Here is a 14441-nt window from a genome sequence, read left to right as displayed (position 1 = left end):
TTTATTGTCCCTATAGCAACCCCTATCTGAGTGGGAATGCTATATCTATCATAAGCTGACCTGAGGGGGGAAAAAAGCATATGTTGGTTGCATTCTTGTGTCTTTGTTTAACCATCTGCCTTAATGGCAGGAAGTTTTTCTATTCTTGTGTATCTTAGAAAGTTAGAAACTCTGTTTTTTCTGTGTGTATGTGGGATGTAAAATTATCATTTAATGCTTTTTTCCCTCCACATTTTCACTGCATAAATTTAACTGACAATGCTTTCCATTACCATTACAACTCTCATTATATTTTCAGAAAGTGAGAATCCCAACTTTTCTTTTTTTTGAATGTCACAGAAAGAAGCATAATTTTATAATTTTATGTGACAAGTATTAACATTATGTTCAGACCTTGAAATTCTGTAGGACGTAGTGAGATTCTGGAGAAGAATACAATAACCTTATGTCCTTTTGTCCAGAATAGAATCATCCTGTGTGAAAGGTAGTGTTGCAGCATGGACAGGAAGACCTAATCACTATGCCTGTGTGTTTGTCTCCACCCAGGTTTTGACCTAGTACGCTGTGAGGAACCAGGTGTCCCTAGTTATGGCTATAAGATCCAGGATGACGGTCATTATGCCAACACTTTTGTCCTGTACTCCTGCAACCCTGGATACAGTCTTCATGGGAGCAGTACACTCACCTGCCTCAGTGGTGACAGACGCGTCTGGGACAAGCCGCTTCCTTCCTGTGTCGGTTAGTATGCCAGCATATGTGTAGGTTCCCTTCTGCATCAATATTTCAGAACTACAAGATCTGAATTATTAACCTCTGGACAACTCTCTTTTTCATACAATTCAGTGAGTGATATAGCAGGGAGAAGCTACTCATGTCTGTTTCTGAGTTGCAGCATGATGATTCAAAAGACAGTGTGCGAGAACAAGTGACTGAGTCAACAGACAAATGAATACTTTCAAAAGAGCGTGTGGGGGACTGATTCAACACTGTGGGAAATGTAGTGGTTCTAATACAATTTATGCATAAAAACTGGCCTTTCTGATCATCGGCCTGTGCACATGAGATTACATGCACTGTGGCATCTGGTTGTCATCAGGTAGGATATTTTAGTGCATCGTGCTCTCTGTTTTAAGGATTGCGTGGTTAAGATGCAAAAATAAAGGGTGATTTCTGAAGTGATGAATTTATAATGTAAGCCAGACAACTCCCTAGTACCCTGAAGGTGTGAAGAGCATTTTATGCCAGAGACTTTGACAGAAGCCTCAGCTTTCTCTTTTATTCTCAGCATGCACAGCAAATAGAATATTCTATCAGAAGAGACTGAAGGTGATGTAGGAAACAATATTGATTCATCTGAAATTGTTGCTTCTTGAATAAAATTATGGTAAAATACGACCAAACAGAGATATTATGTCATAGAAGAGCTGCAATAACTCTTTTTTCGATGCACGACTATACAGACTGCTTGCTATATAACCTAATTTTGACCGCATGCTGTTTTTCTAAAGTTGTATAATGACAAAGTTTGTTTGTCTGCATGCTCAAAATTCATTTTAGTCAAATTAGATAGCAATCATTTCAGATATAAAACAAAAATAGTTTTTCGTTGTTAAACAAACTTACTGCACACCCGTATGAAACTGATGATTCATGATTAAAACTGTCCTCTTAATAGGAATCACTTCTTCAACCCTTCTGACTCAATCTGCAACAGAGAATCATAAATAATAAGAAAAGACAGAAATGAAGATAAATGAAACTTTTAAAAAAGAACAGCCCTCCTGCACTTCTCTCCAACTCCAACAACACTACTTGAGTAGTTGAGAATGCTGACCACAGATTTAAAAATAAAAGAATCATCATCCATTTCCAATGTAAATGTCACAAACAGACAGTTACAGCAGTTACAGTATATCAGTTTTGCAATGACTGACCACCACATGACTGCACACAGTGTTTTTTCAGATAGTAAAAATAGTTTTTAAACTGTATTTGGCCCATTTAAAATATATTTGGGCATTTCTTAACGTTTTCAGGCAGATAAACTATCAGAGGATAGCTGTACCTTTAGTTGACATTTAGCACCTCTTAATTAGTTCTGAGAAAAGTATGCCAAGAGATTCAGGTGCTTTTTAACTTGTTTTCCTCTCTTGCTTTTAAGTGTGTAAAAGCTGTTTCATATTTTAACTACAACAAGTACAGCTGGTCATTCTGATTCCTTATTTTCATTCAGCAACCTCCAGTGAAGCATGGAAGGTTTGTTTACGTGTATTGTTTGTAGCTAGCTTTGAACCCCCTAAAGGAAATTTGCAATTTTTTAAAGTCCATAATTCCTATTTTGTTCATAAATATTGTGTGGCTTTGCATATTTTGGAAATGAAAGCACAGTTCCTGTAGGTATTCCATCTTGCTGAGTAGATGTGGGCACAGAGCACATGTTAATTTGGAATTCCCCACTGTAGTGCTTAACCATGTGTCTTGTAACCTGCCAGTACATCTGAAGTCTGTCATGTGGGTTATACCCAGCTGTGGTTTCTAATGGCAACTAAAAACAATGTGTGTGAATGGATGTGTATGGCGAAGAGTGTGTGTGTGACCCTGAATGCCTCTGCAGTCAGTAAAATTTTTGCAGCTGTTCTGTCACTGCCTTATTTCAGGTAAGCCAGCAACCGGGAGAATACTTGCTGGCAGAGCCCTGGGCTAACTACCTCTGTAGCTACCTTTGCGTGCTCATCCTTTGTCTGTCTGTTGGAGTGTTTGTCTTTCTGCCTCTCTGACTGTCTCCTCCACTGTCTGTCTTGCTTACTCCCATATCTATGTGCATAAGCATGGAGATCAGGAGATAGGTTTGCCTCAGGCTGTTTCTATACCAAGAGTGGTTGTCTGCTACTTTGAGAATATCTTTTTTCCATTTTTCCCCTCTCCTTGTTCAAACTGACAAGGAGAGGGGAAAATTATTCCGACAATATTTCAGTTTTGGTAAAATCCAGGTTTTCATACAACACATATAAATTTACAATTTTGCATGTACTTATAAAAACACAAGACATGAACACAATAACCAAGCCGCCTCTTCACATACAACTTTATAAAAGTAAAAAACATGAAAGATCAAATTTAAATAAATGCCTGCATATTTTTTTACTTTTAAGTTCACACATGTGTATAAACTTTCATTACTACTGCACTCACTCACACATTATCTTTACATGGAACAGTTTCATTACGGCAATACATATTGTTATTGGAAAAAACAGTTTTGATAATTATATCTTTTTTCAAAAAAAAGATCTTTTGTATTTTCTTGTACAGTGTCCATTTATTATGAGTTACGCCTCACCATAGCTTGGCGCATTACTTTTTTCTGTGTCCTACATAATTTTACTTTCAACAACAGAAATAGTCTTTTCGTTGCAAATTATGTTACTGAGATAAGATTTCTGCTTTTCTATTGGAAAGGTCCCAAAGGGTCAAGCCCAGAGCAGCATGCAGGATTCTATTGGCCTTGAAGTCCTACCCTGGCATATATAAATATTGTTTATTTGTGTATGCTGCCATGTTAAGGTCACAAAGCTGAGCTGCAGGCAAAATATTGCAAAGTACTTTATCTGAATAAAGGGATGAACAGAATATTTGTCTAAAGTATAAACATTCTCCCAGTGTGATGACAAGCTCAGAGTTGTGGTGATAGTATGACCTGTAAGGATGTGTGCTTTCCCTGGTTCACCTTGATACTGTACCAAGTAAATACAGTAAATGTTTACATTTGAGTCTCCTGCAGTCCTCTGTCTACACTGAGGCAACACAGTCTCATCAAAATTTACATGACAATAATTAATGTCAAAGGCAGAGGTAAAGTAAAGCAAAACTATACTCTTTATCTTTCTTTTAAAGTGGAAAAACTTTAACTACCTTCCCTCTGCCTGTACATTCATCAGTATATGTCAAAGCCAGAACAGCAATTAAATTTGCAACGGTGTGAAAATATCTCATCAAAATTCTCCACACCTGTTGGCCTGATCTTTAAAACTTCTTCTCTGAAAATTGGCCAAGGCTTACTTTGCAAGTTGTGTTGTAAGTCCTATCTGCCAGCAAGAGTGATAAAAACACAACAGAATAGTTGCCTTTCTTTTCCTGCTTTCATTCACCAGGGACAGAAACAACTATGTTGTTGTACTGTGGATGCTGGCGGGTGTGTTCACATGTCTGGATGTGCTTGCGTAACTGTAGAAATGTTTTCAAGTATGTTTCTGGCCTTGTGTGTGATTGTCTCTTGGAGTACCCTTTGTGTTTGTCTTCACATGGAAATTCTGATTTGTGTGCTTTCTGCCCAGGGTAATGCAACAACAGTAGGTTGCCATGGTTTTGTAGATTGTAGGGCTGTGTTAATGATGCACGTTTAACTCACACAAACAAACACACAGACATACCTAAACAGCAGTCATCTTCTTGCACTATGTGCTACCATGATGAGTTTAAATCTCTTACCAGCTTTGCCCCCTGATTTGTCCATATTCACTATTTTTAACCTCTGTCCACAAAAAACAATATAAAATTAACAAAAAACTGACTTGTGCTGTAAACTGCCTCTTTTTTCTTGAACTCCTTAATAGAAAAGAGTCATCAAAGTTATTTGCCAGCCTTGAAACGCTATACCAAAAGCTTGGATAATTCAAGGTTGATTTAACGATTCAAGCAGTTCTTAACTGAATCTCATTTAACTTAACCTTCACACCTCAGTGCAATTTACAGCGAAGAACAGAAGCTACATCTTATAGAGATAAATTGAAACATTAATACAAAGACAACCATAAAATGTTTAATGTAGGATCTGGTTTTATAGAGAGAAATCGTCTTCAGTGGGCCAAAATGTCGGGCCAGATCTAAAACTGGTGGAAACCCTACTTCTCCAAACCAACCCGAGGATAAGAAGACCCAGTCAAATACAGTCCCGATCAAACGTTTAAGACCACTTGGAAAATGGCAAAAAATCATATTTTGCGTGGTTAGATCTTAACAAGGTCCCAAGTAGAGCTTCAACATACAACAAAAAGAAATGGGAGTGAGACAAAACATTTTTTTGAGCATGCAATTTAAACTGAAACAGGCTGTTTTACAGCTGATCAAAAGTTTGGGATCACATGGCCACTAATAGGCCAAATCTGTGCAAAAATGTGGATTCAAAAAAATTATATTTTTTATATAAGTTATCATAAAATGCAGTACTTGCTCCAATGTTCCTTTATGCTTTCTTTTATTATGCATAGTAATGTCTGCTATGGTGCTTTAAAATATCTTGGTTAATATGCATTAGTGAATGGATGAATGTGTTTCAGCTGCTGACACTTTAAGCTGCATAAATTAAGGCATCAAATATGCACTTTTTTCCACTCGCATCTTCTTGCTTCCTGTCCTTGTAGCTGAGTGTGGAGGTCACATAACTGGTGCGGTGTCTGGACGGATTCTGTCTCCAGGATATCCTGCTCCATACGACAACAACCTCCACTGTACCTGGACTATAGAGGCTGATACAGGAAAAACTATCAGGTAATTTAAGTGCACGTGAGTAATGTCGCAATGACTTGCAGTTATCTGGGGTATTTCCTGTTCTACATTAATGGTAATGCTTCACAAAAGGATTGAAGAATAGAAACTGGCTTTTTTATAAATAAATAAGTCTGTTGATGTGAAAGTAAACAATCTTGTATTTTTGTGTTTCCTCAGCCTGCACTTTATTGTCTTTGACACCGAGGTTGGCCACGATATTCTGAGAGTTTGGGATGGCCCATCGGGACCATCAGATGGTGGGATCCTGTTGAAAGAATGGTCAGGGCCAGCGTTACCTGAAGACATCCACTCGACTTTCAACATACTTACGCTGCAGTTTGATTCTGATTATTTCATCAGCAAGCAAGGATTCTCAATACAGTTCTCCAGTAAGTAGCTTTCTCTTTATACTGATATCATTAAACATGAGGTAGAAGAAGAACATTTGAGTTACGAGAAACTGCTCAGAAATGTAACACGATTCTACTAAATCTGTAATTCGGGTGGTCTGCCCTACTTTACCCCTCAGATCCCTTTATGAAGGAAAGCCAATTACAAAATTACCTATTAATTTCGTTAAAACTCACCACTCATCCATATAGTTTTGTGGTAATCATATAAACCCTATTTTGGCTATAAGAAAATTAAGCTGGCATTAATGTGGAATTTAACAGGATTTCTGAAAAAGCTTTAGTCATAGAATGAAATGAGACATTTAATATCTCACCTTGGGAGCCATGTTCAGTAAGTACTGAAGTAGCCCACCAGAGACGGTGTCTCATTTCATTTTTAGAGCATGAAAGATTTATTTGGGAAACTGTAGTCTTGTGTTTTCTGTTAATTATTTTGTAGATAATGTTAATGAATTGATTTTTCTGTTTTTGTTTTGTTTGTGTTTGGGGGTTTTTTCCCCTTTTTTTTTAAGATGAGCTCACTGAACCTAAGCTGTTGCTGCCGTTTGTCCCAGGGCAACCTGCATGGTTGTTGTGCCATTTTGATGCAGAGATGCCCTTTGGTATTTGAGTCAGTGGACCCCAAAATGTCTGTGCATCCTCCTTTTAGATTTAAATCTTTTTGATCCACTATGCCACCAAAACCGATCAGAGGCACACCAAGAAAGAAGGATTTAGAAAGTACCATAACAACTAGGCGAGAATGTCAACTGATTGTTCACGAGACCATTCGTACACACCTGTTCTTTATACAGGTTTGTGTGCGCACACAAAAGTCCAACACGCATAACTGTCAGGTTTTCTACAAATATTTAAAGTAATACAAATTTATGTCTACATATTTCTCGCTTTTTCTTTCTCGCCATCCTTACACATCGTCCCGTTCTTTCCATGTGGAAAACAATAAATATTTGCCCTTGGTAACATCATAATTATAGCCCTATTATTCCATTACTATGGTAATGACCTTATATTTTTACCTCCACATTGATTTAGGAGGTGGTATTCTCCACCGTTTGCATTTATTTAAGGCCAAGTTTTTTTCCTCCTTACTTCTTGACTTAACACCTTAGATTTATATTTTAAGCCCCTAAGGGGTCCAGTCCCAAAGGGTGGATAGATATCCCTTCTCTAAACAGTGCTGGAATTTCAGAAAACAGAAAGGGACAATATTTAATATCCAATTTATGCTGTATTTTTTTAACATAGATCATTTTTTCTTACTCTTTAGACAATTGTTAATCTGATCAAAGCACTATGTTGTACTTAACCCACAGGCAACCAAGCTATTTTACCAAATGAAATGTCGGAGTCAGGGTCCTTTATATTTGGCTCTGTTTCTGTTGACCATACCTATGAAATGTTATATATAACATTTTTAATGTAAAATTGTACATATAAAATTACATTGTTCAATCTCGTCTGTTCAGTTACTCTTATAAAGCATTTTCAGTTTCAGCTAAAATAAAATAGGAAAAAGAAAAAATGTCAATTTTTAAAGCCCATAAAGTGAATTGTGTGCTCAAGCATGCTTGTGCCATTTTAACACCAAACTAAGATGAACTCTGAAAATTAAAGTTGTTATAGATTTTTGTTTTTTAAGTCTTAAATCGTATTTATCTGTTCTATCTTAAAAGTAAATAAATAGAAATGTTATTTGTAGATATGTAATGCTTAAAGTATTTGGAGCACCTTAGGGCTGATTGTGCAGTAACGGGCAATGTAAGTTCATCTAAATCTAGTTATCCCCACTTAGCACGCTGCTTAGCTCGAAGGCAGAGCCAAAAATTACCTAACTTGTTGGGGTCAGTGTGACCACATGTGTCTCCCGATATCACTACTTCTGATAAGTAGAGTAATTATATTAGTCACTGTCAGCATGATAACATAATAATAAGCTCCATTTGGACTCACTCTGCTATGCGTGTGTGTATTGTTTTTGCTTCTGCTGCTGACAGTACGACACTGGCAGTAATGTTACGTTTGAGTGCATCTGTCTCAGTTCCTTTTGTTCTCTGTGCTCCTAGTACATCAATATTTGTCTGCCTTTGTTTTCTGCACTCTCCAGCCACAACAGCCACGACCTGCAACGACCCCGGCATTCCTGTCAATGGTTCTCGATACGGGGACAGTAAGGAACCTGGTGACAGTATGACATTCCAGTGTGACCCAGGGTATCAGCTTCAGGGCAAAGATACTATCACATGTGTGCGAATGGATAACAGATTCTACTGGCACCCTGACCCTCCAACATGTGTAGGTAGGTGTACAGCTCTTTGTGGATCTCTTACTGCCAAGCTGGACCTTCAGTTAATTCACCTGATACATTACACTTTGTTTGGGGGCTTATATATATCATATAGCACACTAAAAAAACAGAATATGATGAATTATATTATTAGATTAGATTAGATTAGATTAGATTAGAGATTAGAGATTATATCTCTCGGCTGGCCCCGGATAAACTGGAGGAGGTGGCTGGGGAGAGGGAGGTCTGGGCTTCTCTGCTTAGGCTGCTGCCCCCGCAACCCGGCCCCGGATAAAGCGGAAGAAGATGGATGGATGGATGGATGGATGGATGGATGGATGGATATTATAAAGGCACTAGTAGCATTTTTGTGGTGGCTCGTTGTTTTGTTTTGTACATTTGAACACTACACAATGGTAGACTCCACCTAAGGTTATATTTGGGTTGGACACTGAACACCCTTGGTATGTTTATCCCGAGGTTTGATCTGTAGCACTGTCGAATGATGGAAATAATGTTGATTGAGTTCCCACGTTAAACAGTTGAAAGTCCGGCGCACTTGCTCGTTTGCACTGTCATGCTTTTATGTCTTTGTATTCCTCTTTACGCTCTTCTTAAGCATTTGACTTCTTCACTAAAGGACAAACATGGCCTAAAGCCCTGAAACCTGCCTTATGTTTTTAATTAATTAAATTCATTGAGCTTTTCAATAATACAATCACTAATACAGCAACTTTTCTCACCAGACAGCCTACGTATTTATAATGCTGCATGCCAATATTTTTTGAATTAACAGTGCTCAGGTGCCAAACTACATGGCCTTAATGTGTCACATTCATTTTGTTGATAAACTGCGTCATCCAGTTCAGTTTTGTCTCACATGTGACATTGTGTGTCACGTTAGAGTAGATGGATGTGGAAATCAAAAGAGATTACCATTCAAGGTCCTGAGCTACATTATTTTCAATTATTCAAGGATCAGAACGGACAGATTTCACAAGTCACTGAAAACTCCTGAAGTAGCAGGTTGCTCGTGTCGTCAGCCACCCAGCTTGCACCAAGACACCACAGACAGCTGGCTTACTGTTAGATGCTACGGTCTCCTTTTCTGTTGCCTTTTGCTTTTCTTATCAGCCACCAGTGTATAGAAGTCCTCCAGCAGAGTTACACAGACCAGAGATTGCCTTGTAACCATGTGTGTGAAACACATTATTCTTTGTCCCTGATATTGCCTTTGACTCTTTGCTAGTGACCTCAGGTTTGCATGAATGTAGATAAAATGTTGGGCTCATATCTCGCTCCATTTTCGCTTTACTTAGAGGGTGCTTCCCTGTCCTGCACTTTCACTTCAGGTAGCGAGTCCTCTGTGTTCAAAAGCTCCCAAGATGAAACATACTATACACCACTATGCACAATGGACTTAGTGTGTTAGTGTGCTTCTGCTTGTGAGTGATTTGCAAGTGTTAATGCCTTTGTTTACTTCTATTTCACTGTTGATAATCCATTCACACCCACCTGCCAGCCCCAAGACACATCTCTGTGTTGCTAACTCTTCCTTCACATCACCAAATTGCTGCTTGAATGCATCTTTCTGTCTCTCTTGCCAATATCTTTTTCCTGCTCTCTGGCTTCTTGTGGGATAAAAGATCGCTAGGGGTAATTTTCTCACTTAACTACCCCCAGCCCTACACTCTGCAACTAAATCTCGCAGTCTCTCTCTCTCTCTCTCTCTCTTTCTTTCTCTTCTGCTGTCTGCAACCACCTTTGGAGGTTATATTGTCCACTAGGGGTTTTTCCCACTGTCCTCACCAATTTCTGCTATACTTGCCATTACCAACTAACTCATTTTGTCTCTGCCTTTCTGTGGGTTTTATATGACAGGTCAATCAGGGGTTATTCTGAGTCCAAATAACCCCAAGCCCAATGCTATGCAATAATGTTTCTCCCTTTTTCTCCCTCACTGTTCTCTCTCATCTTCAGCAACATGTGGCGGTAACGTCAGTGGTCCTTCTGGGGTAATTCTGTCTCCCAACTACCCCCAGCCCTACCCGCCTGGGAAAGAGTGCGACTGGAGAATCCGAGTCAACCCAGACTTTGTCATTGCCCTCATCTTCAAAAGGTAGATTACCTATTAATTGTATCTATTAATGAAAGACTAACCTTTTACCTTCCCTTTTCCCAAGCATGTATGTTTATGAACCTTAAGCTAACAATTGCAGCAGACTCAGTAGATGAAAATTTATGTTTTTGCCACTTTAAGGCAGATTAAGCATATACACATTATTTTATGTGTTTTCCCTAATGATAAAGGGGTGGTTCCTGCTCTATTTTCTTAAAGGGAAATGTTTAAGAGGTGTTGACATAGAAAACAAAGCAACTTTGACAGTTTCTGATAACTTCGTGTTAATTAAGGTTTTATAAGTGTCACAATAATATGTAATGTATGTGTGTTCTGCATGAAACAAAAGCCATGTTGAATCGTGTCTATTTATTGTGCCTGAAAATGCTGATATTTCTCACAGTCACTAAGACATGTCTTATTGGCACATTCTGGTAAGTATTTAAGCTTTTTTTGCTAGAAAAATTATTAACAGATTATATTAGGATGTTACAACAGGAAAGATCAGAGACTGCAACTGTAATAGACACATCAGGACAGGCCGATGATTTCACTGATGATATAAATGTTTAAAGTGTTTGTCCAACTGTGTGAGAAAACATTAAACATTTTAATTTTAAAGATTTTAATGAATGTTTATAGACGTTTATGTTTTAGTGTCGACTCCCTGTAACCGTGGCCATCGCAGAGTCAAAAAAAGTCATTCTGCAGTAAAATTCATTGTTTTTGTAGTAAGATTATCTCTTTAGAAATCATAACCTTTTAACAGCCTAAGGCCCAGATTTACCAAATGGACCAAATTAACAGATAAAAAAAAATGGTAAAAATCCACTAATGGGAGTGGAAATTCGGTATTAATATATATACACTGCTCAAATTTAGGGATCACTTTTTAATCAGAGTATAGCAAAAAGTCAGTTAAACCTCAGAATATTGGACAGCCCCCAAAACAGGAATTATTTTATTTTTCTCTCCTCATCTTTTATGAGAGTTTTTCCACAAGGTTTGCATCTGGGTAGGGCCAGTGTCACTACTGATAGCATGAGGCGATAACTGGACCCTACAGAAGTTGCACAGGTAGTTCAACTCCTCCAGGATAACACATCAGTACATGCCATTGCTGGAAGATTTGCTGTCTCCAAGCACAGTCTCAAGAGCATGGAAGAAATTCCAGAAGACAGGCAGTTACACTATGAGAGCTGAACGGGGTTGTAAAAGGTCCTAAACCCATCGGTAAGACCGGTATCTGTTCCTTTGTGCAACTACAAACAGTATAAGCACTATCAGAGAATTACAAAATAACCTCCAGCAGGCTACTGGTGAGAATTTCCATGACAAAACAATCCGAAAAGACATCATGAGGATGGCTGAGGGCCCCACATTTTCTACTGGACCTCATGTTTTCCAGAAACTCAGTGATGCCCTGGTCCAGATCTGGCAGGAGAGCCCATGGATACTATGTGTCGACCCATTAGGAGCATGACCTGGTGTTAGATAAGATAAGATAAGATAGAACTTTATTAATCCCTCGAGTCATGCATACAAGCGCAAGTACGGCCCAAACATACCCATACACACTACTGAGTACCATTTTGAGTTACTGCAATGAAATCTCTGCAAAATGGACTAGCTTGCCACATCATTTTTTCACTCAGATTTTGGGGTGTCTTTGAATTAAGCACTTTGATGGTCGATCATTTCCACAAAATGATGCAGCATCTATTCATTTCTAACATATTACCTAGTCCATAACAGTTTAGATATCTAGCATTTTTTTCCATTGTCATCTAATGCGTTTTCAAAACAGTGTACAAAGATGTGTACAGATCGTTTTTGACTAATCTGCATTCTACCAAGAGCATCCCCAATGAAGGGATGAATAATATGTTAACTAAAATAGTTAAAGTTTAGGACTGTGCACATGTTTCCTTCTGGAAGTAGAATGGCATCAAATTAAAAAGAGGCAGCTGGTGGCGAATCAGTATGTTTTTGATATAGTCTTCTGTTACATATTATTGTTAACTCCGCTGATAACTTTGTCTAATCTATTACAAGCTAATCCACAAAATAAAGCTAAAACTGAAATCTGTAACTTTTGACATGTATGATTTTCAGAAGAATGCAGTTATTTACTGCCAAATTCTGACCCATACATATATCAATGAAGCAAATGTTAATGTTCCATTTGCATAAATGTGCACATAGCCCGTCATTGGATATTGTAAGATTCAGTCATTAGATATGTCTGAATCTAAATCCCAGTGATTGCTTCATTTTGACAGATGTTTGAATGTGGTGTTTAAAAGACCTGATAACAACAAGGTAGAAGTCCAAAAAAGCTGCTCTGCTTGTTTCTCTGCTGAAAGGAAAAAATTACTTTTTTATCTTTGAAGAATCTTTGTGGAGAAATGGGACTAAAAGGCTGAAACACTGCCCATCATTCACTATAAAAGCTAATTTGGCTTCCAATATGTACTTGTAGGCCTTTTGAATTGGGATTCTCCTCTTCCCTCACTCCAGTGTGTCACACTGAGTTCAGTTCAGTTTATCTAACAAAGCCAAAAAACAAGAACTGTTAAAATTTCAGGGCGAAGACTGTGCAAAGAGACAGATGTCAAGACAGATGCAACATTTTGGCACCACGTTCATAGGTTTTTGCATCCAACGCTTCCAATTACATGCTCATTCTGACATTTTCCCCCGGCATCCCGAATAAATTGAGGCTTTTAGCGCCAACTATCGATCATAATAACACATGCTTTTATTGCGTGTGAAATACAGTGCAATTTGCAATAAATTGCACGTGTCGAACCTTAGCCATTTCTATAATTCCTACCTGTGTGCATGCTTTTCAGTCACAAATTTCACATAGCTGGGATTGTTAATAAATCTGACCCTAAATCTTTTTAGTCTTTTATGTTTCATCACTCTGACCATTTTGATAATGTCCTACACATAGGAACAAGGTATTCTAAATTAACAGTGTCTAATGATCTAATGTATATATCAGTGCAACATTGAATACATCACTATACTAATATATCTATTTGCATTATATCTATATTGAAAAGTACTGTGACTGCATGCAAAAAGAAATTAGAATGATCTTTTTCAGACAAACACACTAAACTTGATGCAGTGAGATTACAGATACTATTCTTGCCTTGAAATTGCTGTGTGAATAAAAGGAATTTCCAACCATTTAATGTTTTGTTTTTTGGTAATAGGGCAGTGTTTATTTACATTTCGAGTTCTGCTTGTGCCTCGGTGGTAAATATTTTACAAGTCACAGTGGTTAGCGGCTTATGACTAAAGCAAAAGTGAAGACTTGAGCTTCAAATGTAGCAAAAGAGATAAAAGCAAAGCGGACTTTCTCCAGATTGCCAAAGGAGAAAAAATGACCCAATTTTTGCTTCATGTTTTTAAGCTTGAGAGATAATTCCCTTCTGTTGTAACAGTGAGGCAGTTTTATTTTACTTCTAATTAAGTTGTATTGATATTGGTTGTTTTCTGAATGTTGTGTATCATATTTTTCATGATTAGTTTAAATTTAACTGTTATTTCTAAGCTTAGCTTGAATAGACTACAAAATGACCCAGTTAGTAATGACTTCCTGATCAGCCTTTGAATTTAATCACAATGTGTTTCTCCAGTCAAGACAAACCTAGTTTTGAGATGTCATTATCTGAGTGTCCACATCCAAGTGAACTTTCTTTTGTAGCTGTTTTAAAAGGTATCAGCCTGAAATCTTATTTCATTTGTAAAATAACCTAAAATTGTATTTTATGTATGTTTTAAATTTACAGGCTATTTGGAGTCATTTTAAAACAAAACACATCCGTATTCATTTCATTTCATGTCAGTACAATATATTTTAAAATGTGTAATTCATTTCATAACAGTCTACTCTCTCAATTTTATGTCATTGTCCCTGATTTTTCATCCAGATCTTAATATACTCTAGTTTTACTGTTGTGGTTTGTAGTAGAGATGGCACGATACCACTTTTTTATGTCCGATACCGATACCGATATCATAAATTTGGATATCTGCCGATACCGATATGAATCCGATA

At 37.6% G+C, this 14441-nt stretch overlaps 1 protein-coding gene across 2 annotated transcripts in view; it reads left to right on the top strand.

The window, feature by feature from the left end:
* LOC102314304 (CUB and sushi domain-containing protein 1) overlaps window positions 1-14441 on the top strand; it is a 451203-nt gene that overhangs the window by 350601 nt on the left and 86161 nt on the right. For both annotated transcript variants that reach the window (XM_005915120.2, XM_005915119.2), the window contains exons 26-30: window positions 547-738; window positions 5421-5547; window positions 5725-5936; window positions 8068-8259; window positions 10228-10366. In XM_005915120.2, coding sequence (XP_005915182.1) covers window positions 547-738; window positions 5421-5547; window positions 5725-5936; window positions 8068-8259; window positions 10228-10366 — 862 coding nt within the window. The remainder of the gene's footprint in view (window positions 1-546; window positions 739-5420; window positions 5548-5724; window positions 5937-8067; window positions 8260-10227; window positions 10367-14441) is intronic.

Source organism: Haplochromis burtoni, unplaced genomic scaffold, assembly GCF_018398535.1.
Source record: "Haplochromis burtoni strain Fernald_Lab_line unplaced genomic scaffold, NCSU_Asbu1 Contig_11, whole genome shotgun sequence".
Taxonomy (NCBI): domain Eukaryota; kingdom Metazoa; phylum Chordata; class Actinopteri; order Cichliformes; family Cichlidae; genus Haplochromis; species Haplochromis burtoni.
This window is presented reverse-complemented; position numbering and strand designations above follow the sequence as displayed.